The 24,050-nt window shown below is 47.4% G+C and overlaps 2 protein-coding genes across 3 annotated transcripts; one reads left to right on the forward strand and one right to left on the reverse strand.

Annotated features, from left to right (window-relative positions):
* The first annotated feature begins 1,253 nt into the window (after window positions 1-1,253).
* trir (telomerase RNA component interacting RNase) lies at window positions 1,254-3,610 on the forward strand. Its single transcript, XM_072675151.1, has 3 exons — window positions 1,254-2,118; window positions 2,526-2,603; window positions 3,097-3,610. The coding sequence occupies exons 1-3, from the start codon at window positions 1,768-1,770 to the stop codon at window positions 3,202-3,204; spliced, it is 537 nt and encodes a 178-aa protein (XP_072531252.1). The 5' UTR covers window positions 1,254-1,767; the 3' UTR covers window positions 3,205-3,610.
* A 2,457-nt stretch (window positions 3,611-6,067) lies between these two features.
* ubn2b (ubinuclein 2b) lies at window positions 6,068-22,604 on the reverse strand. 2 transcript variants are annotated; one of them, XM_072675147.1, is made up of 16 exons: window positions 21,882-22,604; window positions 19,685-19,804; window positions 18,493-18,594; window positions 17,735-17,866; window positions 17,493-17,593; window positions 16,508-16,997; window positions 15,085-15,155; window positions 13,677-13,913; window positions 13,028-13,138; window positions 12,780-12,923; window positions 11,549-11,599; window positions 10,730-10,772; window positions 8,878-10,203; window positions 8,590-8,785; window positions 6,944-7,012; window positions 6,068-6,615 (listed from the first exon to the last, which is right to left on the reverse strand). In XM_072675147.1, the coding sequence occupies exons 1-16, from the start codon at window positions 22,302-22,304 to the stop codon at window positions 6,569-6,571; spliced, it is 3,663 nt and encodes a 1,220-aa protein (XP_072531248.1). In that variant the 5' UTR covers window positions 22,305-22,604; the 3' UTR covers window positions 6,068-6,568. The 2 variants fall into 2 exon arrangements, with proteins under 2 accessions (XP_072531248.1, XP_072531249.1); XM_072675148.1 differs by lacking the exon at window positions 6,944-7,012.
* Window positions 22,605-24,050: the final 1,446 nt, after the last annotated feature.

A 24,050-nucleotide genomic window follows, 5' to 3' on the forward strand; every position in this document is an offset into this window, starting at 1 on the left:
GTTTATATTTCTACAACTAAAGAGTTCATACAGATGTTACAGATGTTACATTTGTTGATGTGGGAGGGATGAGATCAGGTCCGGCTCTACTCCTGGAAAAAAGGAAGGGAGAAGCTCTGGTTCAGCTTAGCAATTCAGTGCCTTCAGTTTTGGAAACATCAGTAGAGGAAACATTAAATATACCAGATCATCCACTTCAGCACCCTAGCAACCACTTGCAATACCATATACTAGTGTGTTGGCATGGTTTATATCATCAGCCTCAGCACCCTAGCAACCACTTGGGGTACCATATTAAATGCTTCAGTGTCCTAACAACCACATGAAATACCAAATCATACATGTAAACGCACTAGCAACCACTAGGAATACCAGACCATCCACTTCAGCACCTTAGCAACCATTCTGACTGTTATATTAAACACTTCACCATCCTAGCTACCACTTGGAATACCATGTTATCCACTTCAGCACCCTAGCAACCACTTGGAGTACCATATCAAATGCTTCGGCATCCTAGCAACCACTTGGAATACCATATTATCCAGTTCAGCACCCTAGCAACCACTTGGCGTACCATATCAAATGCTTCAGCACCTCCAAAACCACTTGGAATACCATATAAACCACCCCAGCACACTAGTAACCATTTTGAAATGGCATATCATCCACCTCAGCATCCTAGCAACCATTCTGAGTGTCATATTAACCACTTCACCGTCCTAGCAACCACTTGGAATACCATATTATCCACTTCAGCACCCTAGCAACCACTTGGAATACCATATTAAATGTTTCAGCATCCAAGCAACCACTTGGAATACCATATCATACACTTTAACACCCTAGCAACCACTTGGAATACCATATTATCCACTTCAGCACCCTAGCAACCACTTGGAATACCATATTAAATGTTTCAGCATCCAAGCAACCACTTGGAATACCATATCATCCACTTTAACACCCTAGCAACCATTTGCAACCATGCAGTTTGCAACCACCTGATATACTACTGTACTGTGTGTGAATCTGCAAGACCATAGCAATCCATGAAAAGCAACTAGCAAGACCGTTGGCGCCCACTTTGATCACCATAGCAACCGCCTAGCAACACTGGGAATTCGTTTAACAGGCAATCTCTTGTTATTGCTGTGATCATAACAGCTGCAGCTCCAGCCTCCGGCCAGCTGCCGCGCTGTAGCTGCGAGTCTCCGTCAGACCTGCAGGGGGCAGCACGGACATCAGCGGCGCTTCACCCCGCCTTTGTTCCCACGACCGCAGAAGAAAGTCAAGATGGTCGACGGGCGACGAAGCGAAAACAAAATCTAACGTGTTTTTGGGGGAATTCGGCTCTGAACTCCGCTGCTGCGTGAATTTTAAGCCCCTCCACGGCGCGCTTAGGTAGGCTAGAGGGGCAGAGCGCCGCCGGGTGACGCGCAGACGCCCTGTTGGGGTTCGTTCCGGGGAGAACCGAGCGTGCTGGGGGAGCCCGCCCGTGTGTCTGGGGCTTTTTGCGGACTGCGGGACGCTTACGCCTCATAGACCTCCTAAAAACACAGAGCCCGCTGTTTTACTGAGCGTTAACGCTCCCAGGACATCCTAGAAGGTCCCAGGAGGACATTTGGGCTGCCTGGAGATTTAGTGAGGGTAGTCGGAACCAATTTCGGCTGGGAACGCGAACACGGGCGCGAAGGTTCCGCCTGTGGATGTTTAAAAGACTCCTCCTGTCCTGAGCTTCACCCCCCCCCAAAATCTCCACCTGCGATGGAGGCCAAACGAGGCAGCAGCAAAAAACAGCCGAAGAGTAGTAGTAATAATAGTAGTAGTGGCAGCAGCAGCAGCGGTGGCAGCAGCAGCGGCAGCAGCGACTCCAGCGGAGGGCCCGGGTCGCCCGCCAGCCCCGAAGCAGCGCCAGCCGCCACCGCTGCCGCCACCGCCACCGCCGGCGGCAACGCGTTCGCCAACGACGGCAGCTTCATGGAGCTGTTCAAGAAGAAGATGGAGGAGGAGGAGAGAAGGAAAAAGCAGCTGGAGGAGGACGGGAAGGCCGAAAAGGACAGTGCGGACGCTGGACAGTCGTCCCAGGCCAAGAAGACGTTTAACGTGGCCAGCTTTGTAAGGGGTTTGGCAGTTGCTCTAGCCGGTGACAGCCGCGCTAAGTTACATTACTTCATGCTGAAACTGTTAAGAAACCAGGCTTTTCACATCCAAAATGTTCCAGAGAGTAGAAACGGCAGCCCCCCATTTCACCCCCTAGTGCTCAGTATGCTTAGAAATGGCCCACCATGAAGAGTGTTGATGATGATGATGATGGTTGAAGATGATGGGGGGACTATTTGAGGTGTTGTAAGGCATTAGTAGTGAGAGGGTGGGGTGGGACATGCTGCTGTTTGTTGTTTGGGTGGTCTCTTTTCTCGCTGTTGGGGCGGGTGAAGCCTACTGTAGATGCTGTCCTAAGTGAATGGCAGGCCTCCTTCAAAAATGGCCCGTATAACGGTTTCAGTCTTCTCCCCCTAACCCAGGTGGGCAAGCGGAGAGGCGGCGCCAAGTTGGCCCTCAAGACTGGCATGGTCGCCAAGAAGCAGAAACTGGACTCGGAGGTGAGTCGGGCCTGAGCGCTTTGTGCCGGTGTGCCGTTCCTCTATCCCGAGCTCCTGGAGGGCTGCGGTCCAGCATGGTGAGCAGAGATCGGGCCACATTGTGGTGGACTGGAGCCCTCCAGGGCTTTTTGGCACCCTCCGATGATTCATGTGGCATCTCGTGGTGTGCTGGGATAGAGCACGTCTGGGGAGTGTTGGACTTACTTGCTTATGCAGTTAGAACCTTTTCAGATGCATAGACCTCGTATCTCTGGAGGGTAGAGCTGCGCCTTATTGAGCCCCTTATGAGGGACATTTGTTGTTGGGCTGCTTAACTGCAGGACCGCAGCAATGCATTGTCCAAGGACACAACCAGGAATGCCCGGTCAGGCCTGGGATTTAAACCTTAAGGTCTGGGTCTGGGATTATAACGAATAATCTTAAATTGTCCTCATTTCAGAGCAGGGCCTGTCCTCCTGACTGACCAGTTCTCTGATGTTGCTGTGTGTTGCAGGCTGAGGCAGGTAAAGGAGACGCCTGGTCTAAGTACATGGCAGAGGTGAAAAAATACAAAGCTCACCAGTGCGGAGACGACGACAAAACCAGACCGCTGGTCAAATAGACTCACAGGAGCAGCCGTCGGACCCTCTCTCCAGACTGCCAGGCCACCCGAACACGCAGCCGACGAAAAAAAAAAGTTACAGCGTATTTTTGTTGTTTTGGTTTTGGGTTTTTTTTTGTTTGTTTGTTTTTTTTCCTAAAACTTTTTGTTTATAGGTTCCTAATTTTTAGTGTTTGCAGTTTACGCCAGCTGCAGCGACGTACGGTGATTCAGATGCTTTTTAAAAGTGTAATTTGAGCATTTATTATTATTAAGATAGTAATTATTTGTGGTGTTTATTGTATTTGCACTGACATCACACCTTGATTCTTTTTTTTTTTCTTTTCTTTTTGTATCTCAGCCCCCCCCCCTTCCTCCTCCTCCTCCTCCTCCCATGTCACCTGAATTAAAGGGTAAAATATTGAAACACTCGACGCTGAATTGAGTGATTATGCCAACCGATGCTTCCGGGTGGGTCCTGCCCACAACACAGTACAATATAGACTTCCAAAGAGCCTCCATGTCCGGCGTTTCCCTGACCAAGGGTTCTGCTCTCACCATGTGCAGTTAAAGGCCTGCTTTGCTCGCTCAGGCTGCCGTACAGTGAAAAGTACCGTCGCGGTCCCTCGATTGATGGAGAGTTGGAAGCTGTTCTTTGTAGTAGCTGTTCCTTTGAATTATGATGAATTGAATAGTTTTGTTACTTCAGTGAAAGGGGAAGGGGTGTAATAATTAAAGCATACTGGCCCCTTTGTCTCTTCTGAGGGTCTCTGCTTCATCATCTTTCAGGGAATACACCGTCAACAAGCCGGCGGGGTGCAGCTCGTCACAGGCTGCGTTCACACAGCAGGGGAAGTGTCCCAAATCTAAATGTGACCTTTATCTGCCATTCGTCTGAACAGTTCACACACAAAGGAGCTGAGCTGGACTGACGATCCAGCTGTTCAGACTGTGGCCTGACTGAAAATGTCAGATTCTCTGTGTCACATGACCAAAAAGATCAGATTTCGACTTGAGGTGTGAACGTAGCCAAAGTGGTGCATTTTAAGTTTTGCTAGAAACCAGATTTGTATCAGATCCACCTCAGAATGATCTGAGACTATAAAACACCCCTTCTTATTTTTGCTGCATCAAAAATCCATCCCTTCCGTTCTTCCTTAAAAAGTACCATTTTGGAGATAGGAGGTTCTGTCTTTATAGCAACAGCACGATTCCTGCTCGGCTACTGTGTGTGTGTGTGTGTGTGTGTGTATGATGTTTTTATACTGGAGCAGTCTCGCACTGTAAGGAGTCCTGAATCCACTTTCTACCACGTCTTTAACTAAAGACCTCTGAGGCCCTCACCCTCACTGCAGTGCTCCTACCGCAATACACTGTAGCCCCTTATACACCCCTCCCCTCCCCTCCCTCCTTATATCATCACCTAGTGCTTCAGAGAGATAGGCCAAGTAGGAAGAGACCAGTACTGCATGGCTGGGGGGCCTCAAACACCCAAGAATTACAACACCCACCCAGTGTAGTACACATGCAGATATACAGAGAATTAGCCAATGGCAAACAGCCCTGTATTATCAGTGCACAGGTCTGCAGATACCAATATAAACATTAACAGATTGAGTCGCAATGCATCTTTATGGGGCCCCTGAACGGCACACCTGTCTTAAGTAATGTAATCGTGCTTCTCTGAATGCAGCCCTACTTAGACTAAATAAAAATGTAGGAACATTTCTGACAGGTAAAATATCTTGAAAACGGAAGGACCTCTTCCATCTTCAAAATTTTTGGAAAACCTCAAAGCTGTAAAGCGATTTGGATCAGGAGTCCTGCTGATGACTAAGTGTGTTTACACACACACACTTAAGTCAATCATAATCAGATTCCTACAGATTAATCAAGTGCTCATGTAAACAGCATCCTCCAATTCCACTCTCAGATCAGAGCAAGGCTTAGAAATCTGATAAACAGAGCTGGAAAGACATAGACCTGGATTTATATATATATTTTTTCCTTATCCGATTACTCAAACACACGTAAACTCGCTGATCAGATTACCAACGAAATCTGACTTTCTGCAGTTATCAAATCATGAAGTGCATGTTAAAGCATTCCCAGACTGACTTTCCATGGACGAGGTTTTCAGGTGGCACGACTGTCTAAGTGTGTTTTTACATTTGTGCCAAATACATAAAACAGCACCCAGGACCATTTGTGGGCTGGTTTGGGGGCGGGGCTTATCACTGCTGCTTCGTTTTCACACTGAGGAATTCTGTACGGGCCGATTCCTTTCTGCACGCATTTTCGCTAAATGCTATTCCCAGGTTCACGTCTTTGTTGCTTTCTAGGAATTTTTCTTGGACACAAAACACTCCAGCGGTAAAGAGCCGTAGGTAGAGTAGAGTCCTGGCCTTCCACTCTGCAGCAACACCTGCAGTCACATGACAAAATGAACCAATCAAGCAGCCCCAAACGCCGCACCGGGAGCGGACAGCTTCCGAGTCTGACTGAGCGAACTCCAGAGCAACGATTTCGGGAGGACCGGAGATCAATTCTCTGGCCCAAACCTCTTAGAGCAAGCGCTCCCGGGTCTGAGAACACCCCGAGTGTCCATTGTTGGGCAATCGCAAGTTCTTCCTCCAGACTCTGGAGGAAGACTCCATCCCTCAGAAGCACGGTGATCCTGAAAAGACGCTGCTGGGACTAACTAATGCTTTTATTTAGCTAGTGTGGAGCTTAAGTAGACAAAATTTGAAAATTCAAGTACAATACAAATTCTCCCCCCCACCCCCACTCTTCCCTCCCCTCCCCTCCCCTCCCCTCCCCGCCCCCCCACACCACCCACTACCCTTCCACAAGTCCCCACTTTCATTTGGATATAAAATATGAATTTTTGTTCAACAGGGGCTTATTTATAATTCCACTGGGAACAGCACCAGAGAGAGACACTGACCTACACCTGAGAGAGGGAGGGATGGATGAATCCATTCAATCGTTCATTCAATCGTCCTTTCATTCATTCTCTAGCTAAAGCATTCACAATTCACTCAGTGGTTCAGAGATCAACACACACCAAAAAAATAATAATAATAAAAAAAAAAAACATACGCAAATGTTCCCTCCCTGTCCACAGTGATTAAGGTCTGTCTGTGTAAACATTAGCAAAAAAAATATCATCCATTCCAATGACAATATTATTAATTAATTCCGTCAATATTAAAAAAAACAAACCAAAAAACAATGGATCCATTCTTATTATTAGGTAAGCCAGCAGTCCATGCATGTGTGGTCAGGGCCCCCCTTGGTTATGTCCATTTCAGCATGAAAGCCACCCTGATGCCCACATTGTATCAGAGAGAGTCAGAGTCCAGCAGTCAGGTCCTGGGTGAGGTCATAGCGTCTTCCTTTTCACATCCCCGCCCTGGCTTTGAGTGACATCTGGAAGAAGTAGAGAATCGTGAGAATCAGTTCAGAAATGCAGATTTATTTCATAATTCAAAAAGGCAAGAAAAGAAAATGGGGAGGGGGAGGAGACGACACTTAACATTTAGGACGGATCCCAAAAATATACAAACAAACAAAAAAGGACTAGAAACAGCTACAGGAGGACAGACAGACAGACAGACATGCAACCACCACCGGACAGACGAGACACGAGACAGCCACCAGGCAGGCAGTGAGAGGGGCGGAGGGGGTGTCGGGGGGGGTTTAAAAGGGAGGAGGGAGGTGTACGGAGAGAGCGACGGAGGGGAGGGCCACTGTTTACCTGAGAAAGCGAGTTGCAAGTGAGGAGGCAGAGCAGCCTGAGCACCTGACATGAGACCCTTTAACAAATCTGAGGAAGGATGGACAGACAGATGGAGGAGAGAGAGAGAGAGAGAAAAGAGAGAGAGAGAGGAGGAGGAAGAGGGCAGACATTTGGGAAACGAGTAAAGTGATCAGTGAGGACAAGGATGGACAGATTAAGCGGAGGAAGGAGGGGCGGGAACGAAGGTGGGAGGACGATGGGGTCGGTAAAAGGGACGGATGAGCAGATGGGTGAGAAAGAAAGGAGGAGGAGGAGGAGGAGAAAGAGGAAGAGGTGTAAAAAGTGAGAAAGGAAGAATGGATGAACAAAATGAATCAAATGTTTGATGAGAAATACAAACAGGCTAGCAGCAGATCAAAACACTACATGAACCAACAGCAGCACAAGAGACAAGCCAGAGGACAGAGACACACAGTGTGACTGAGCTACAGCGCGCTGTCAAGTGCTAGACACTAGCTGGCGCTGTGGTTTCAACGCTGCCGGCGTACTACAAATGATGGCAGCTGAAACTGGTTCAGCGAACTAAGGCGCCGCCACTAAGACCCGAGGATCGCTGGGTCCTGCTGCCTGCCCGCCATCAGCAGCGGAGCCCTAGAGGGCACAACTGGCCGGGCTCTCTCTGGGTGGGTAGATGACTCGCTCACCACAATCCCACCCCCCATCAGAGTGTTTGGCCCCAATACACACTGCAGATCATTTTATAGTACGATCAGCTGATCACCAATATCGATCGAGGGCAGGACTGGATGCCACATTAGCTGTTGCTTTGGTAACGCATCATCCTGCAGAGCATGAGCTGCTGGAGCCACGAATTCCCGTGAGGAACTGCACTGTGGCGCTCAGAGTGTCGGTAGCTCGGCTAGTCTTTGTTAGCTTCGGTAGCTCCTCTACAAAAAATAAATTCATTTATTTTAAAAATCTCACATTTTATCTGTGTCGGACTGGATTTCTACACTGGCTTTAATCAGACTCGCTGCAGCAGAACATGGATCATACAGTAAGATCTGACCAGCTCTCTCTGGATTGGCTAAATTATCTCCATATACGTCTAAAGGTGTTGCACTAACTGTCTTCACTAGTGGTTTGGGACAGTCTGTGTTACGCTAAGGGAAACATCTGTAAGAGAAAGGTCACGAAACTGAATTTAAGGGGAAATGCGTTCATCAATCCTCCTCCTCCTCTACCGAAACTTTGCACCACAGAGCTCCACGCAGAGGTAGCAGGACAGCTCAGTTCCTGCGGTGCTACAAACGTTCCCAGTTCTGCCACTACTTCCACTTACATGGACCTGAATGCGGTCAGTCTGCTTTCCTCACAAGACCACAGCAGCAAGGGTTACCATGGAGCTGCCCCCCAATGCCTATACAAGTTCTTACCATAATAGTATTCCACCTTAAATGGCTCAGTGGTTACCTTAACGAGCGTATGCAACTGCTGCATCATTTAAGGTGGAATAGGAAAATACAAAGAGGCCATTAAAAGCTATTAGAGTAGCAACAGCACCCCCTTGTGGAGAGTCTTCAGCCAGGCGCAACCTGCTTTCCTGTACACTGATATAACTGTGTGAGAGAGAGAGAGAGAGAGAGAGAGAGAGGCAGACTCACTGGGGGGTAGAGTGTATCCTGAGCTGGTAGGGTTAGCAGAGCTGGCCCCTGCGGCGGTCGCTGTGGCCGTGGGGAGGTTGAGCAGGCCAGGGAACTGGAAAGGCAGAGAGACAGGCACCAGCCCCCCAAGCATCCCGAACCCCAGTGGCAAATTCGGGGCCCCTGAACCCAGCAGAGCCCCACTGGACGTCGACACCTGCAGAGGAAGAAGGCAGAACGTCAGACCAGGAATCGGGAGGGTGTCCTCATGGCTGGCAACTACGTGCCCATACAAGCTACACGCCTTACCTGTGGTAGCTGAGATGCCGATGCTGAGGAAACCGACGCCAACGCCTTAGTGCCCTGATTCGCCCCGCCTGCGGGCCTTTGCCGTGACCCGTGATTGGCAGAGCCAGCGGCGGGCGAAGCGCTGGTTGCCGGGGACTTGGTGATGGAGGAGGGAGTGCTTGTGAGGCTGCCGCTGTTCACCTGAGACGAATTCTTCTGCTGCCCTACTGGGGAGCTGTAACCGGCCCCGACACCTGAGAAGCCGGCGTGGAAGGCCGGACTTTTAGAGGAGTACTGGTGCATGTTGGGTAATGTAGACGTTCTGAGGGAGGGGGAGGGGGAAGGAGAGCTTGTAGCCACGCTGGGGACCGCTACCCGGGGGGTGAGTTTGAGGATGGGGGAGTTGGAGCTGTGGGGTGATTTGGTGAGCGTGGCCTGCATGGGGGTGATGAAGTTGGACTGCTGATGCTGTGGTTTTGGCTGAGCGGGTGAGGGGGAGGGTGCTGGGCGGAGGGACTCGTTTTTGGCCTGCGGCGCGTGTAAGGCCTGTGGCGATTTGGCAGCGAGGAGCGAGGAAGAGCATGAAGGTGCGGAAGAAGAAGAGGGTGTAGAAGTGGAGATTGGCCGAGCCTGAGATGAAGCCGACGCTGCCAGGCTGACGTCGCCGATACGACCGCTGTTATTATTGCTAGACTTGTGGAGGCTTGAGGGCGTGGCCATGGGCGACTTTCCCACAGGCGAGTTGAAGCTCTTGTGAGGGGGGAGGAGGGGCGAGGCAGTGGGCGGCGGCCTCGGTTTCGGTGGTGACGGCGTAGCGGGCAGGTTCACCTTGTTGGTAACGACAGGGCGCTGGACCGTCATCAGGGAATGTCTCTGCGCTTGAGACAAAGCGCTCGTCCCGACCTTCGTCCCTGCCAAGCCCTCACTCCTGACAGCGGGGGAAGAGGACACGGAGACAGAGGAAGGACGCGAGATGGTGGGAGAAGGGGAAGAGGATGAGACGAAAAGAGGGCTGCCCGTGGGCAGCGGCACAGACGGGGCAGTAGTGGTGCTGGTCTTCTTGGCGAGCGGGGTCGTGGAGGGGTGAGGGGTCATTGGGCCAGTGGGTTTGGGGCCCTCGGGAGACGCTGGACTGTCAGACTGAATCAGACCCTTGGCAGCGCTGCTGAGCAGAGCCAGCGCCTGCGAGATAGAGTCGAGAGACGGGGCTCCACCAAGATCCTCGTCCAGAGAATCCGAAAGGCAGATGGGCTCGGAGGGGGACAGTGGCCGAGGCAGCAGACCAGACTGCTGCAGACCCGTCTCCATGGACGCAGACGGCTGCTGGATCCACACACCATCCTGAGACTGGTGGAGAGAAAATAAGAAGTTTCAAAACTTTTGCAAACAAGGTATCTGGGGGCAGCCTATTAGAGGAAAAGTAGTCGGAGAGAGGGAGGGGCTTATGTTTGGCATGTCACTCAAAATACTCAAATTGATTGGGCTACAAATCTATGATAAATATACATTTCGGGGCCTTTATTTTGTTAGAAGACAAAATGAGAACTTAAATAAATAAATAAATAAATATAAGCATATTTTTAATGCTTAAAGTATCAAGAAAAGAACTGATTCTTGTGTGCATGACTCAAATTACAAAGCAGATTCCCATTATGGGAAGTCAAAAACTGCAAAAAAAAAAGTAACTAATTTCAGTAATTTATTATTATTATTATTATTATTATCATCATCATCATCAGCCACTTTAACACAATCCCGTCAATTTTTCCTTCCTGTGTGCCTGTTACCTCCTCTTTAATGTGTGTGCTCATATTCTAATTTGATTTGCAATAAATAAATAAATAAATAAATAAATAAATAAAGCCTTACTTACTTTTGGTTTCACTTTTGGAGAGGGGACCATCTTTTTCTTCACCCTGAAACAAGAAGAATGGAATACAGGCCTTCACCACCAGGAAAGCTTCCTTACAGTCTGTTTAGCTCAAATACTTCACATCATATATACCAAGATCAGAGATCAAAGGCCTTTTCACAGGGTTCACACTTTAACCAAATTTGAGGATTTTCCACAACTTTTTAACCAAATAACTAAAAAAAAAAAAAAAAAAAAAAAAAAAAAAAAATTCAGGACCAAACATTTCCCCGTAATTCGTTTATGGGAATGTTTGGTCCACGCTGGCAGCTGAAAGACCGCCCAGGCTAGCTAGTTAACAACATAACACACGGTCAAAACTGTGCGGTCAATGACCGTTTGAAATACGGGCGGCGATTGGTCATGTGAAAAATGATGCCACTATAAAAGTTCGTGTTTTATATTATTATGTAAATTTATACTTTTTTCAATTTTGTTTTTTTCCAAGGACTATTCAGTACTGGGAAATGAACATGCTGAAATCCATGACTTTCCAGGTTTTCCGGGACAAGACAAGACAAGCATTTTGACCATTTGTGACCTTTTTGTGACAGACTGAATTTGGCTTCCGCTTTAATTCCATCCGTGCAGTGAAGACAGACAGACAGACAGACAGACAGACAGACACAGACATTGCTGCGGTGCCTCCCGGGGAGCTGAGCCAGGACCCGTACAGACCCTGTTTCAATACTGGAGGCAGACATGCTCTTTCTTTTTACTGTAAGAGAACCCTGGTGAGATCAGGGTGTCGTTTTATGAGGAGCAAAAGAGTCGACTCACGTGTTTCCTGTGAGGTGGCTGTGGGCCATGCGGCTCTCTTTAATCAGCATCCTGGGAACAACACACGACAGGAAGTGAGAGTGCTGAGCATCTCCATCTCTGAACGACTTCAGGACAATACCACAGTAAACACGCGCCCACACACTAAAGCTCAAAACTGCAGCTCATTAAACCATGCCCAGGACTCCTGCACCCAACCTTTCAGACCCTCAAGTTTAATTCAAGTTTAAGACATTTGATTCCTGAATCACTGTGAATCACTCAGCATCCACTATGAATTGCTCATGTTTACTGTGAAATATTACTGGGCGATACGGTGAAAATACTGCATCACGATATGTAAAGACTTACACGATATTAGGATTAGGGCTGGGCGATACGGTGAAAATACTGCATCGCGATATGTAAAGACTTACACGATATTAGGATTAGGGCTGGGCGATACGGTGAAAATACTGCATCGCGATATGTAAAGACTTACACGATATTAGGATTAGGGCTGGGCGATACAGTGAAAATACTGCATCACGATATGTAAAGACTTACACGATATTAGGATTAGGGCTGGGCGATACGGTGAAAATACTGCATCACGATATGTAAAGACTTACACGATATTAGGATTAGGGCTGGGCGATACGGTGAAAATACTGCATCACGATATGTAAAGACTTACACGATATTAGGATTAGGGCTGGGCGATACGGTGAAAATACTGCATCATGATATGTAAAGACATACACAATATTTATCACGATATTAAAAACATCAGTAGCAACAAATTCTTATAAACTACTATTCAGATCCTCTCCTGTACTGAACACAGTGATTTATACTCCGCATCTGCTGCTCCTCATCTAATTAACCCTTCAGTCTAATTACACTGTAATGAAACCTGCAGCTGCTCAGTGTTTATTAACTAACAGTCTCCTCCATATGCTTAGAGAAGCTTACCGTAACTACATAAATTTATCACGATACGATAAAATATCATTATATCGTCCAGCTCTACTTACAATCCACTATGATTTATTCAGTATTCCCATTAACTGTTCTGTATCCTCTATGAACGGCTCATGTTCACTAGGAGGAATCAGGACCCACTATAATTTATTCTGTATCCAGTATGAATTGTTTAGTATGCATTATGAATTAAGACCCACTACCACTGAAGCAAATGCGTAACCTCAGAACTTCAGCTTTCTGAACCAAGAGTCTGTCCCATACTAACCTGGCCTGCATCCAGCCTTTAGGCCAGAGAGGCTTCACCTCTGTCTCCATAAAGGCTTTGAGGTAGTCTTCAGGAGAGGGGGAATTCTGGCCCTCCGCTTCATAACAGCCCAGCTTCACTCGTACCAGATTACACAGCAGGGCCCTGTCGACACACACAGAGAGAAAGATTCTTACTGTCCATAAGTATGCAGACAGGCTTCAGGCCGGAGAAGGGGTCTGACCTGGCTTCAGGTTCAGCTTCCTTACCTGAGTTTATCGTCCCACACGAACTTCTTCCGCGGTCCCATCACCCGTTTACCTGGCTTCTCCTCGTCCTCATCCTCTGACCCGTTCCTCTCCCCGTCCTCCGACATCTGCCTGGAATTTCATACAGAGAAATTAATTGGATTTATAGTTATGAATTACGAAGGGTTTTTTTTTTTTATATGTACATTTATTTAATTTGATTTAAATATATTTATTATATAACGTATTACTTTAATTATTTTTATTATGAATTATATATTATCAATTAAATTAATTATTAATTTATTTAATTGATAATATATTATAATATTTATTTTATTTATAATTATGGCTTTAAGGTCAACCCGCGCTGCTTTGCTGACCTTAGCCATGAGCCATAGCCGATCGAAGCTCACAATTTTCCCATGAAATCAGATCAGCAGCCAATCAGCCAAGACGTGGTTAGAGCTACACGGCTAATGTAGCCAACAACTAATTGATGTTTATAACACGCTAATTAGCATGGTGCTAACTGCATTTCTGGACCATCACACTCTCCTCAGAGTTGCTTAAGTTTGTCTGCAGCTTCATCCGTTAAAGCGGTAAACGCTGCGTTTAGCAGATACTCCCCTCCCAACCCACCACAGACACAAGCTGAGAAAGCTCTTACTTGGCCACCTTGGCCATGCAGTCCATGTTGTAGCGAGCGATCTGCTCGGGCATGGCACTGCAGACGGCCAGCTTGAGTTTGAGCAGGGGGTTCTTCAGCCTGTCGTCCTGCACGTTCAGACTCAGCTTCTTCAGGCGCTTCAGCAGAGCCTCCTTGTTGCACGGGACGAAGGCCTCCAGGTGGGAATACACAGCGGCACGCACCTCAGCCCGCTGCTCCTGAACCTGCAGCTCGATACTGCCCAGAGGTGTGGAGAAACATCTGGTTAATGAACTGCTTCAGTTATTTCACACAACACTTACAGTCAGGGGAATACACATTGCAGGCAAAAAAAAAAAAAAAAATAAAATAAAAATAATATTAAATAAATATACATAAATCTAAAGTAGAAATGAAATAATAAATAAATAAGTTATGTGATACATTATAAATCATTCAAAATGAATATAAATGGAAAAATATAAATAAACACATTATACATTTGAAATAAATTAGAACAGAAAAAAATATAATTGATTTCTGTTCTAATTCATAATGAGTTTAATTATTTATTTATATTTTTTCATTTATATTAACTATGATTTATAATGCATCACATAAATATAAAAACAAAAGGAATATTCACCAAAATATCCAAATTAACATGATTCATCACTGACTCCAGATGCAATTGATCAGCTGAAACTGTGTATTAATAGTGTAATATATAAATATATATATATAAAATATAAACAATAACCAAATAAATAAATATATTACATTTTATATATATGAAATTTTATATATGATAAATTTTATTCTACATTTTATAAATGATATAGATCATGTATAATTATGGCTTTAAGGTGAACCTGGGCTGAACAAAGCTCACAATTTCCCCATGATATCAGATGTAGCCAAGACGTTTTTAGAGCTACACGGCTAACGTAGCCAACAACTAATTGATGTTTATTACTAGACTTGCTCATGCACCTTTCATTTCATTTACCAAACTACCAATTTACGTTCATCGATTTGGTCTGACAATTATCCCACAGGTTCGTAGCTCTCCCTAGCAGAAGCGATGCTTCCGACACTAGGAGGGTAAGAACACACGTCTCCTCCGATACACGTACAGCCAGAACTGCCACCTATGCAGCACTGTCAGACAGCTGAGAGGACAGCGCCGGGTCCCCAGGACCGGCTCCACCGCAGCAGCTAACAGACGGCTGTGGCTCCCAACATCACTTTAAGAGTGATGAGGGGAGAGAGCGCCATCTATCCACTCAGAGAGAGCACGGGCAATTGTGCACTCTGGCTGCTGATGGCAAAGTGGCATGACTTGGGATGCGAACCCGTGACACCCTGGGCCCCCGGGTCTTAGTGTTAGTGTGCATTAGTCCTGGGAGGACGGGACAAAAAAACTCACTCCAGGAGGATGTTGTTCATGTCCAGCGTGAAGAACTTCTTCCTTCCCTCCATGTCAAACTGCCGGGACGCCTGAACACGCACACACACACACAAACACACAATCATTAAAAAGCATCAAACAACACTGACATGCTACTGTTCAAAAGTTTGGAGTCACCAGATGTTACTACAACTTTCTCAGCCACCTAAAGCTTCGCTCACTCACTCACTCATGAACCCATCAGCTGCCTAATGCCAGGTGTGGGCTAGAGGGGTATAAAGCCCCCCAGCATTGAGGAGCTGCAGAGCAGTGGAAAAACTGTGTTCTCTGGAATGATGGATGGTGGTGGAGCTCCATCCAGTACTCTTGGATGGGATGAGTTGGGGTGGTGATCATCCAACATCCTGACCTCGCTAGCGCTGTTGCTGCGGAATGCAATCAAAATCTCACAGCAACGCTGCTCCAAAATCTAGTAGAAAGCCTTCTTCCCTGGACAGTAGAAACAGTTACTCCAGCAAAAGCAGGAGAAACTCTTTATAATACTCTTGATTTCAGAAGAAATGATGAACAAGCAGGCGTCCCAATACTTTTGTCCAATTACTGCACTCCACCCACCTCTTTCCACCACTTCCTGGACTGCTCCTCACTCGCTGTCCCTCACTCTGCTTCCCTCCCTACCTCAGTCACAGTCCTCTCTACCTGTCTCTCTATTCTTTACTGATCCTCCTCCTCCTCCTCCTCCTCATCCTCATCCTCATCCTCATCCTCCCTCCTCTGTGCTCCACTATTCACCTGTATGGAGAAAGGCTTGAGACACACTGCTCCAACACATCTGATCATGGACATTCAAGCCTTCCTGAAATCACCACATCAATAAAAGGTAGCGAGATACACTATATGGACAAAAGTATTGGGACACCTGCTAATTCGTTGGGTCTTCTGAAATCAAGGGTATTAAAAAGAGCTGATCCTGCTTCTGTTGGAGTAACTGTAACTGTAACTACTGTCCAGGGAAGAAGACTTTCTACTATTAAATTTTTAGTGGAACATTGCTGTGAGGATTTGATTGCATTCCACTACAAGAGCATTAGTGAGGTCAGGATGTTGGATGAACACAGTTCTTCCACTGCTCTACAGCTCAATTCCAGGGGGCTTTATACCCTTCTACTAGCCCACGCCTGGCCTGGCATTAGGCAGCATGGGGTCAATAGGTTCATGTTGTTCATCTATTCCAGAGGAGTCCTATTCTATTGGCAGTACTTCTTATCTACAGGGGCTAGACGATTCAGGCATTCATTAGAAGGGTGTCCACAAACATTTGGACATACAGTGTAGATCAAAACTCAAACTCACTCAAACTGAAGATTCCAGACCTATTCAACCTCTTCTCACATCCTCCCATCAGAAAGCAGAGCTGTCCAGCACCAGGCTCTCCACTTACCGCTCGCAGGTCCTCTATACGCTTGGTGAGGGGGGCTGGCAGGCCTTCCGGCAGCGGAGGAGGTGGCAGGATACCGGTCCTCTGCACTCGGCCAGCGGCGCCTCCTCTCTGGACGCCGGCGCTGCCGTTCTCCCCCTGGCCGGGGCTGGAGGGCTCGGGAGGATCCAGCAGAGCAAAGTCCAGATCGCCCATCAGATCCTGGAGCATCTCATTGTCGTTGGCCGAACCCAGCAGCGACATCACGGCGGGGTCGTTGGTGAGGTCGGCCATGGAGAGGTCGTTGCCTGGGGCGACAGAGTTGGAGTTGAGCAAGGCTCTGTTGGTGTTCTGCGGCCCGCGGGCGACTTTGAGGGCGGCTGCAGGTGCGGGGTTCTTCTTCCTCATCTCCTCTTTCTCGCGGGTGAAGCGGCGGATCATGGCCGCCAGCGAGAGGGAGTCCTTCATCAGCTTCTTCCTCTTCTTCTTCTCGGGCCGGTTCAGCGCCGACACCCTGAGGAAACACAGAGAGAGAGAGAGAGAACGGAGGAGAGGTCGTTAAGGATTTCACCGAGAAGATCAGGAGGCTTGTCCAACAGGGACGTGTTCCTCTATTGCCTCCTGCTGGACAGACGGATGAACAGAAAGACAGAAGATGGACGCCTCTCTGACCCAGCTAAGTCTGGTTCTGGCAAGGTTCTGCGCCTGTGTAGCACATGCAAGAGGCACAGCTTGACCCGCTGTGAATTCTCCGGAAAGTTACCTTCTCTATTCACACATAGGGATGCACCGATCGGATATTAGGATCGGGTATCGTTACCTGATATTTAAACAATTAGCTGGATCGGGTTTCAGATAATGAGGCCGATCCATGGAACCGATCCTTTCACTTTCATTCGTTGGTGTGAGACGATGGCAATTTATACATTTATATCTATATTAATTTGTTTTATTATATAAAGTAATATTTAAACGATATAAAAACGGCCTTCATCTAGAAGAGACTCACCCTGGCTTTGGTACTCGGATCTTCCTGGGTTTCTTCTCCTCCATAGACCCGTCTTTCTTCTTTCTTTTCTTAATGACTCGCTCCTCACCGTCCTTCAGTTTCTACAAAGGAAACAGAACCACGCCTTAGATCAGGAACCTCAGCAGGGGCTAGAACGTTACTGCACGTTACTGGCTAAGCTAGTCGCTAGCCTAAGACTGTTAAAGCATGCTGGCCGAGGGCCGAGTGAACACCGTGTGAACCTTGAAGTGGTTTCCGTCCTTGCCGCCCTCCTCATCCTCGGACTCGGAAGCAGCTCTAAACTGCAGAGTGCCCGTGTTGATGTAGAAGCCTCCGAGTTTGGTGGTGAGTGAAGCAGGCACAAGCTCATCGTACTGCATGGGGCACAAGAGAGGGGCAAAGTTAGCAACCAGCAAACCAGCAAGGAGTTACAGACCCTAAGAGCTGATTCCTTATACAGGGATTAAGCCTAGTCTTGGACTACTTCACACACAGTAGGGCCAGCATCTCAAAAACAACCATAAAACTATATGGCCAAATGTTTTTGGACACCCCTTATAATAAATGTACTTATAGCTACATGAATCTCTGGAGCAGATTGAGGGGCTGTGGAGCAGTGGAAGAACTGTGTTCTCTGGAATGATGGATGGTGGTGGTGGTGGTGGTGGTGGTGATCCACCCAGTACTGTTGAATGGGATGAGTTAGGGTGGTGATCATTCAACATCCTGACCTTGCTAACACACAGCAATGCTCCTTCTCCAAAATCTAGTAGAGAGCCTTCTTCTCTGGACAGTAGCAGGATACACTTTCCCCCTCCCCTTCAATAACCCTCTTTTTTAGAAGCAGGTGTCCCAATACTTTTGTCCATATAGTGTGTGATTTTTTAAGGTCTTGCAGCTGCCTGTGTGAACCAGTCTTGTGTTTGAGCAACTGTTCACCTGCAAATCAACCATTTCACATGACCACAGACGTACTGGCTGAAAAGTGGGCCGTACTCACAGCCTCGGAGTTGTCAATGAACGGGTCGGTCTCATCGTAGCCGTAACCGATGTCAATGAGGTCCTGCATGCGGTCCTTCTTTTTCTTTCTCCCTGTGTTGCCCTGTCAGATTATCACAGTGGGTTACATTTATGGACATCTAACATCCCCATAAAACCAAAAAATAATAAATTAAAGGAGCAGAAAATGTATGTACTCCGGGCGCTGAGGGCAAAGCCATTTTAACTTATTTGCCGCAGCTCGTGGCTACAGGTCGGCTACTCCCAGAGGAGAGCTTGTCACTCTTGTAACTTGCTATGTGTGAATGTATGCTAACACTGCAGAGGGCTAAGATATGCAAATGATCTCTTTAACCAATAACAACGTAGGTTTTTTTTTTTTTTTTTATCGTGTGTTATGAGAATCTGGACCAATCACGGCTCTAGAGGAGTCTAGATAATATTCTGGGGGGGTGTGTGGAGGATGTACTGAACGCTATTTAACAAATGCAATTATTTAGGTCTTTCGTTTGAATAATAATAATAATAATTTTTAAATACTGAAGGGTGTTTTCCAATCCCAGTTAAGGATGTATGATAATATTAAAACCACAATGATATTGGCGTCAAATAAATAACCATTTTTTACCAATACTTCAAACCGATGCATGCAGATTTATTGATTATTGATTTACTGAACTCCAGGAGCAGAACGTTGGCCTACTGCACTGAAATATCTGCATTATTATATGTAATATTTAATATTTTTCATCCATTTGTACTCAGTCAAGCCATCATCACTGAGCAACCAGTAAAGCACCACATACCCAGCGATGTGGGGAGAGAGCGCCAGCTACCCACCCTGGAGAGAGCAAGGCCAATCAGTGTCTGTCGCCCTGTCTGTCGCCCTGTCTGTCGCCCTGTCTGTCGCCCTGTCTGTCGCCCTGTCTGTCGCCCTGTGTCAATGGCTAGCCACATAACAGAGATTCGAACCAGCGACCCTCTGATCAGTGACAGCCTTAGTCTGCTGGGCACGACTCGGGCCCCATATCTGCATTATTCATTTTACTGCATTTATACCCTCTCAGAAATAACCAACATCATGCATCCGTATCAGCCCAGATCAGACCAGCGCGTCCCAAACACCCACCACCAGAAAAGTGAGAGTACTGAGCCTCCTTAGCGAAGCATCACGATGCGAAAGCAACACTTACATATTTACTCTCAAACTTCTTGGCCAGAGCTTCGACCTCTCGCCTCTCTCGGTCCTCGTCTGCGAACGGGTCGTTTGGGTCCAAAGCTGGGGTGAGCCCTTGAGAAGGAACTTTCTTGGCCTATGGGAGACAACGCAAAGAAGAAAAACGGGATGAACAGAGAGACCGACCCAGACGGGGCAGAATGAAGGGAGATGACCGGACGGACTCTGGCTCGGGCTGGCTGTTGCCTCTTCCTGACCAGGAAAATTAATGTGCTCTTATGGGTCAATGCCTAAATCCTGCCTGATCCGGAGAACCTCAATGACACCAGTGCACCAATGCTGTTTTCCAGCATATGCCAAGTTGGGCACTAGTCATCACAGCTATCCTCCAATGAAAACCTCAACAGTTTCAGGCTGATCTTCAACCATGTCCCATCAGAAATTCATACATTTAGGCTATTATTAAGTCTGTAAACTTTACAGAGAGCCATCTAGACCAGTGAGTCTCAGCACTGGTCCTGGAGAACCCTTGTAGTCTTCTTGCTTTGCACCGAAGCTTAGAGGGTCTTCAGAGATGCTGCTCAAGTTAGTAAACAGAGCCAACCAGCCTATTATGAAGCTATGACAGTCTGTAAAGTTTACTAAGTGTGATCTAGACCAGTGGGTCCCAGCCTTGATCCTGAAATACCCCTGCAATTCACATTTTAGATCTAACTAAGCATCTCCAAAGGCTTGGGCACTGCTTTGGTTAGTAAACAGCCAACTAGAATCTTGTAAACTTTACAAAAAAAAAAGATATCTAGACCAGTCCCAGCCATGGTCCTGAAGAACCCTTGCTTTGCACATTTTAGTCCTTTCTCTGCTCCAACACACTTAATCTAAGCAGCCGACCAGTCTATTATGAGGCTGTATTGGCCTGTAAGCTATCTAGACCACTGTTGGAGCGTCCCATCCTCTAACACACTCATTCTAACTAAGCAGCTACATAATGAGGTCTTCTTGGTTTGAACTGAAGCTTAGATGATCAGAGACGCTGCTCTAGTTAGTAAACACTGCCAACCAGCCTTTTACGAAGCTATGATCGTCTGTAAACTTTACAAAGATATCTAGACCAGTGAGTCCCAGCCCTGACGCATGTAATGCGCATTTGACTACTTTTTCAGCTTCATGCACTTCATCTAAGCAGCCAAGCAGTCTATTACGAAGCTATGGAAGCCTGTAAACTTTACAAACAGCTATGCAGACCACTGTTGGGGGTTCCCATGCTCTACCAAAGCCTATTACAAAGCTATGGAAGCTTGTAAACTTTACAAAGAGCCATCTAGACCAGCTAGTCGCATGTAATGCAGATTTTACTACTTTCCTAGAGTCAAGCACTTGATCTAAGCAGCCAAGCAATCTATTATGAAACTGTAACGGTCTGTAAACTTTACAAACAGCTATGTAGACCACGAATAGAGCTTTCCATGCTTTAACAGTCTATTATGAAGCTATGGAAGACTTTAAACTTTACAAAGAGATACCTTGACCACTGCTGGAGCATCCCATGCTCTACCAAAGCCTATTATGAAACTATGGAAGCTTGTAAACTTTACAAACAGCTATGTTGACCACGGCTGGAGCTTTTCATGCTCTGATACAGCCCATTACGGAGCTATGGAAGCTTGTAAACTTTACAAAGAGATACATTGACCACTGCTGGAGCGTCCCATGCTCTAACAAAGCCTATTATGAATCTATGGAAACTTGTAAACTTTACAAAGAGATACACTGACCACTGCTGGAGCGTCCCATGCTCTAACAAAGCCTATTACGAATCTATGGAAGCTTGTAAACTTTACAAAGCGCCATCTAGACCAGCGAGTCACAGCCCTGACACATGTAATGCAGACTTTACTACTTTCCTAGCGCCATGTACTTGATCTCAGCAGCCTATTATGAAGCTGTAACGGCCTGTAAACTTTACAACGGCCTGTAAACTTTACAAAACCACTGCTGGAGCTTCCCATGCTCTACCAGTCCTCCTTCAAGCCATTCTTGGGTTGAATTAAAGCTCTGGTGATCTTCAGAGATGCTGCTCTAGTTAGTAAACACAGCCGACCAGTTTACAATGGAGCCTGTAAACTTTACAAAGAGCCATCCAGGGCAGCAGGTCCCAGGTTAGTACGGTCAGGCTGAAGAACAGCTGTAAAGGTAAAGTGCCCCAGTCTTGCCTGCTGGACCAGCTCGCTGTAGCTGAACTCTGCGGATCCGCGGTCGCTCGGCTCGGACAGGGAGAGATTCAGCCGCACCGTGGGCTCCGGATCTCCCGAAGCACCACCGCTGCCACCGCCACCGCCACCACCGCTGCCACCGCCGCTGCCACCGCCACCGCCACCGCCTGTAGCTGTGGCTTTCCCGGCCCCGAATAACCCAGCAGCCCCGGCCCCAGCTCCTCCATCCCTCGGGAGGTGGTGTTGGTGGTGGTGTTGAGGAGGAGGAGGAGGAGGAGGATGATGATGATGATGATGATGATGATGAGGATGAGGATGATGAGGGTTGCCTTCGCCCTCCTCCTCCCTCCGTCGTTTCTTGGATTCAGGGGTCGCGCTGTACGAAGCGAGAGTCACGAATGGGACTTTTCTGGGGTCGGCCATTGGAGGGATGACCGCTTCGGCCCTCGGGTGGTCCCGTTACCCCCCCTCAAACTCTCTAAAGTAGCCGAGCAGGCGGGCTAGCACCAGCCTTTAGCTGCAGCCTAGCCGAGCTGCTAACTAACCGGCCGGTAAACACGCAGCTCAGGCGGCCGCTCACAGCACCAACTCCCGCCGTCGAGGATCCGGCGTCTTTCGGAGCCTCCCGAGCCGCTTTCCCGCACCGAGAGGGGGCGAATTTTAGTCTGTCTTCGCCTCCATGAGACTGGGGGTTCCAGCAGCATCCGTGGTGGCCATTTTATCCAGCGCTAAACGGGTTTATTCTGCTGCGGGTCACCGGGCCTGCGCACTGCTGGCGCCCAGCGGAAATGGTGGAAGCGTACGCGGGGTGGAGACGCACCAATCGCGGCGCAGAGCGCTCCTCAGAGCCCGCCCCCAATGGTTGCTAGTCTTTGTTTACTTGGATGTATTATATTTTTACCAGCTTATTTATATCACTTGGAGGGTGCATTTTGCACACAGCCACCTTCATATTTCAGCCATAACATTAGGACCACCTGCCTGACCATGTGTAGGCCCACCTCCTGTGTCCTGTGGCAGGTTGTGAGGTGGGGCCTCCATGAGCATTTTGAGTTATTCAGCTTATTTGTAAGCCTTAAAGCCTCAATACACTCTATGGTGCCTTTTTATACATTTATACTTAACATTAAAACCACTATAAAAAAAAAACAGTCAAAAAATAGGCAAGTCTGAGGGGTCTGGGATGGCTAGACGGATGACCGGGTCAGAGCAGGTCCAAAACATCAGGCAGGTTTCATGAGCTGGTGCATGCAGTGGTCATTACCTACCAAAAGTGCTCCAAGGAAGGACAGCTGCTAACAGGGGGCAACAGGGGGCTCATTGATGCCTTTGGAGGCCTCGCCTCACAACTTACAGGACACCACAGGACACCCTCAGAGGTCCTGATGAGCTCATGCCTCTACAAGTCAAAGCTGTGTTGGTGTCGAAAAAGCAACCTACACAATATTAGGCAGGTGGTTTTAATGTTATGGCTGATGTTTTAATGTTTTGCATGTTTATAGATACACTATATAGATGGACAGATGAGCACTGAGGCCCTCGTTTCCCCACTGTGTGTTACAGGTTTGGGTGCTGAGTGAAACTGGCCCATCTGATCAAATAGAGGCAATTAGCTTATCTGGGATCAGTAATGCCTTAGCAGGAAGGGACATCACCCCAGATCAGTATTCATATTCAGAAATGTCTGATAACAACTTTAGACAATTGTGTTTGACAAACGGTTTAACGGGTTTAACAGGTCTCACGGCTGAGGCTACTGAGTGGCCCAGCCGTCTAAGCGCTTGCACTAGTATCCAGAGATCACCAGTCCAATCCCTGGTGATGCCACAGCCATCTGCGGCTGAGTGTCCCTGGCCTCCCTGGGTATAACTGGGTAGGGATGTCCCTCGATCTCCCCTCATCAGTCAGCGCAGGCCTCTGTTAGCGGACTGAACAGAATTAGCAGCTAGCATTGTTGTGTTAGGAGCAGCTGAAAAAAAGATGCTGGAGGAAACATGAAATAAGGGGAGTCATAAATAGTCATAAATGAATCATTTATCTGTGCGTTTTTCTTTGTTTTTTATTCAGACGTTTTATTGTTCACAAGGGAGGAAAATGCCAACAAGAATGTAATGCTTCTAAAAGCTCCATCTGCGTTTACCTAAAAAAAATTAATAAAAATTAAAAAAA

The sequence above is a fragment of the Salminus brasiliensis genome, chromosome 3, assembly GCF_030463535.1.
Source record: "Salminus brasiliensis chromosome 3, fSalBra1.hap2, whole genome shotgun sequence".
Lineage (NCBI taxonomy): Eukaryota > Metazoa > Chordata > Actinopteri > Characiformes > Bryconidae > Salminus > Salminus brasiliensis.

Bases quoted from the DNA above. Each gene is read 5' to 3' on its own strand.
- trir (XM_072675151.1), top strand. From the start codon at position 1,768: ATGGAGGCCAAACGAGGCAGCAGCAAAAAACAGCCGAAGAGTAGTAGT. The intron at 2,119-2,525 runs GTAAGGGGTTTG...CCCCTAACCCAG, and splicing joins CGTTTAACGTGGCCAGCTTT to GTGGGCAAGCGGAGAGGCGG. The intron at 2,604-3,096 runs GTGAGTCGGGCC...TGTGTGTTGCAG, and splicing joins AGCAGAAACTGGACTCGGAG to GCTGAGGCAGGTAAAGGAGA.
- ubn2b (XM_072675147.1), bottom strand. From the start codon at position 22,304: ATGGCCGACCCCAGAAAAGTCCCATTCGTGACTCTCGCTTCGTACAGC. The intron at 13,914-15,084 runs GTGAGTTTTTTT...ACCTCTGGGCAG, and splicing joins ATGAACAACATCCTCCTGGA to TATCGAGCTGCAGGTTCAGG. The intron at 10,204-10,729 runs GTAAGTAAGGCT...TCTCTCCACCAG, and splicing joins CTCCAAAAGTGAAACCAAAA to TCTCAGGATGGTGTGTGGAT.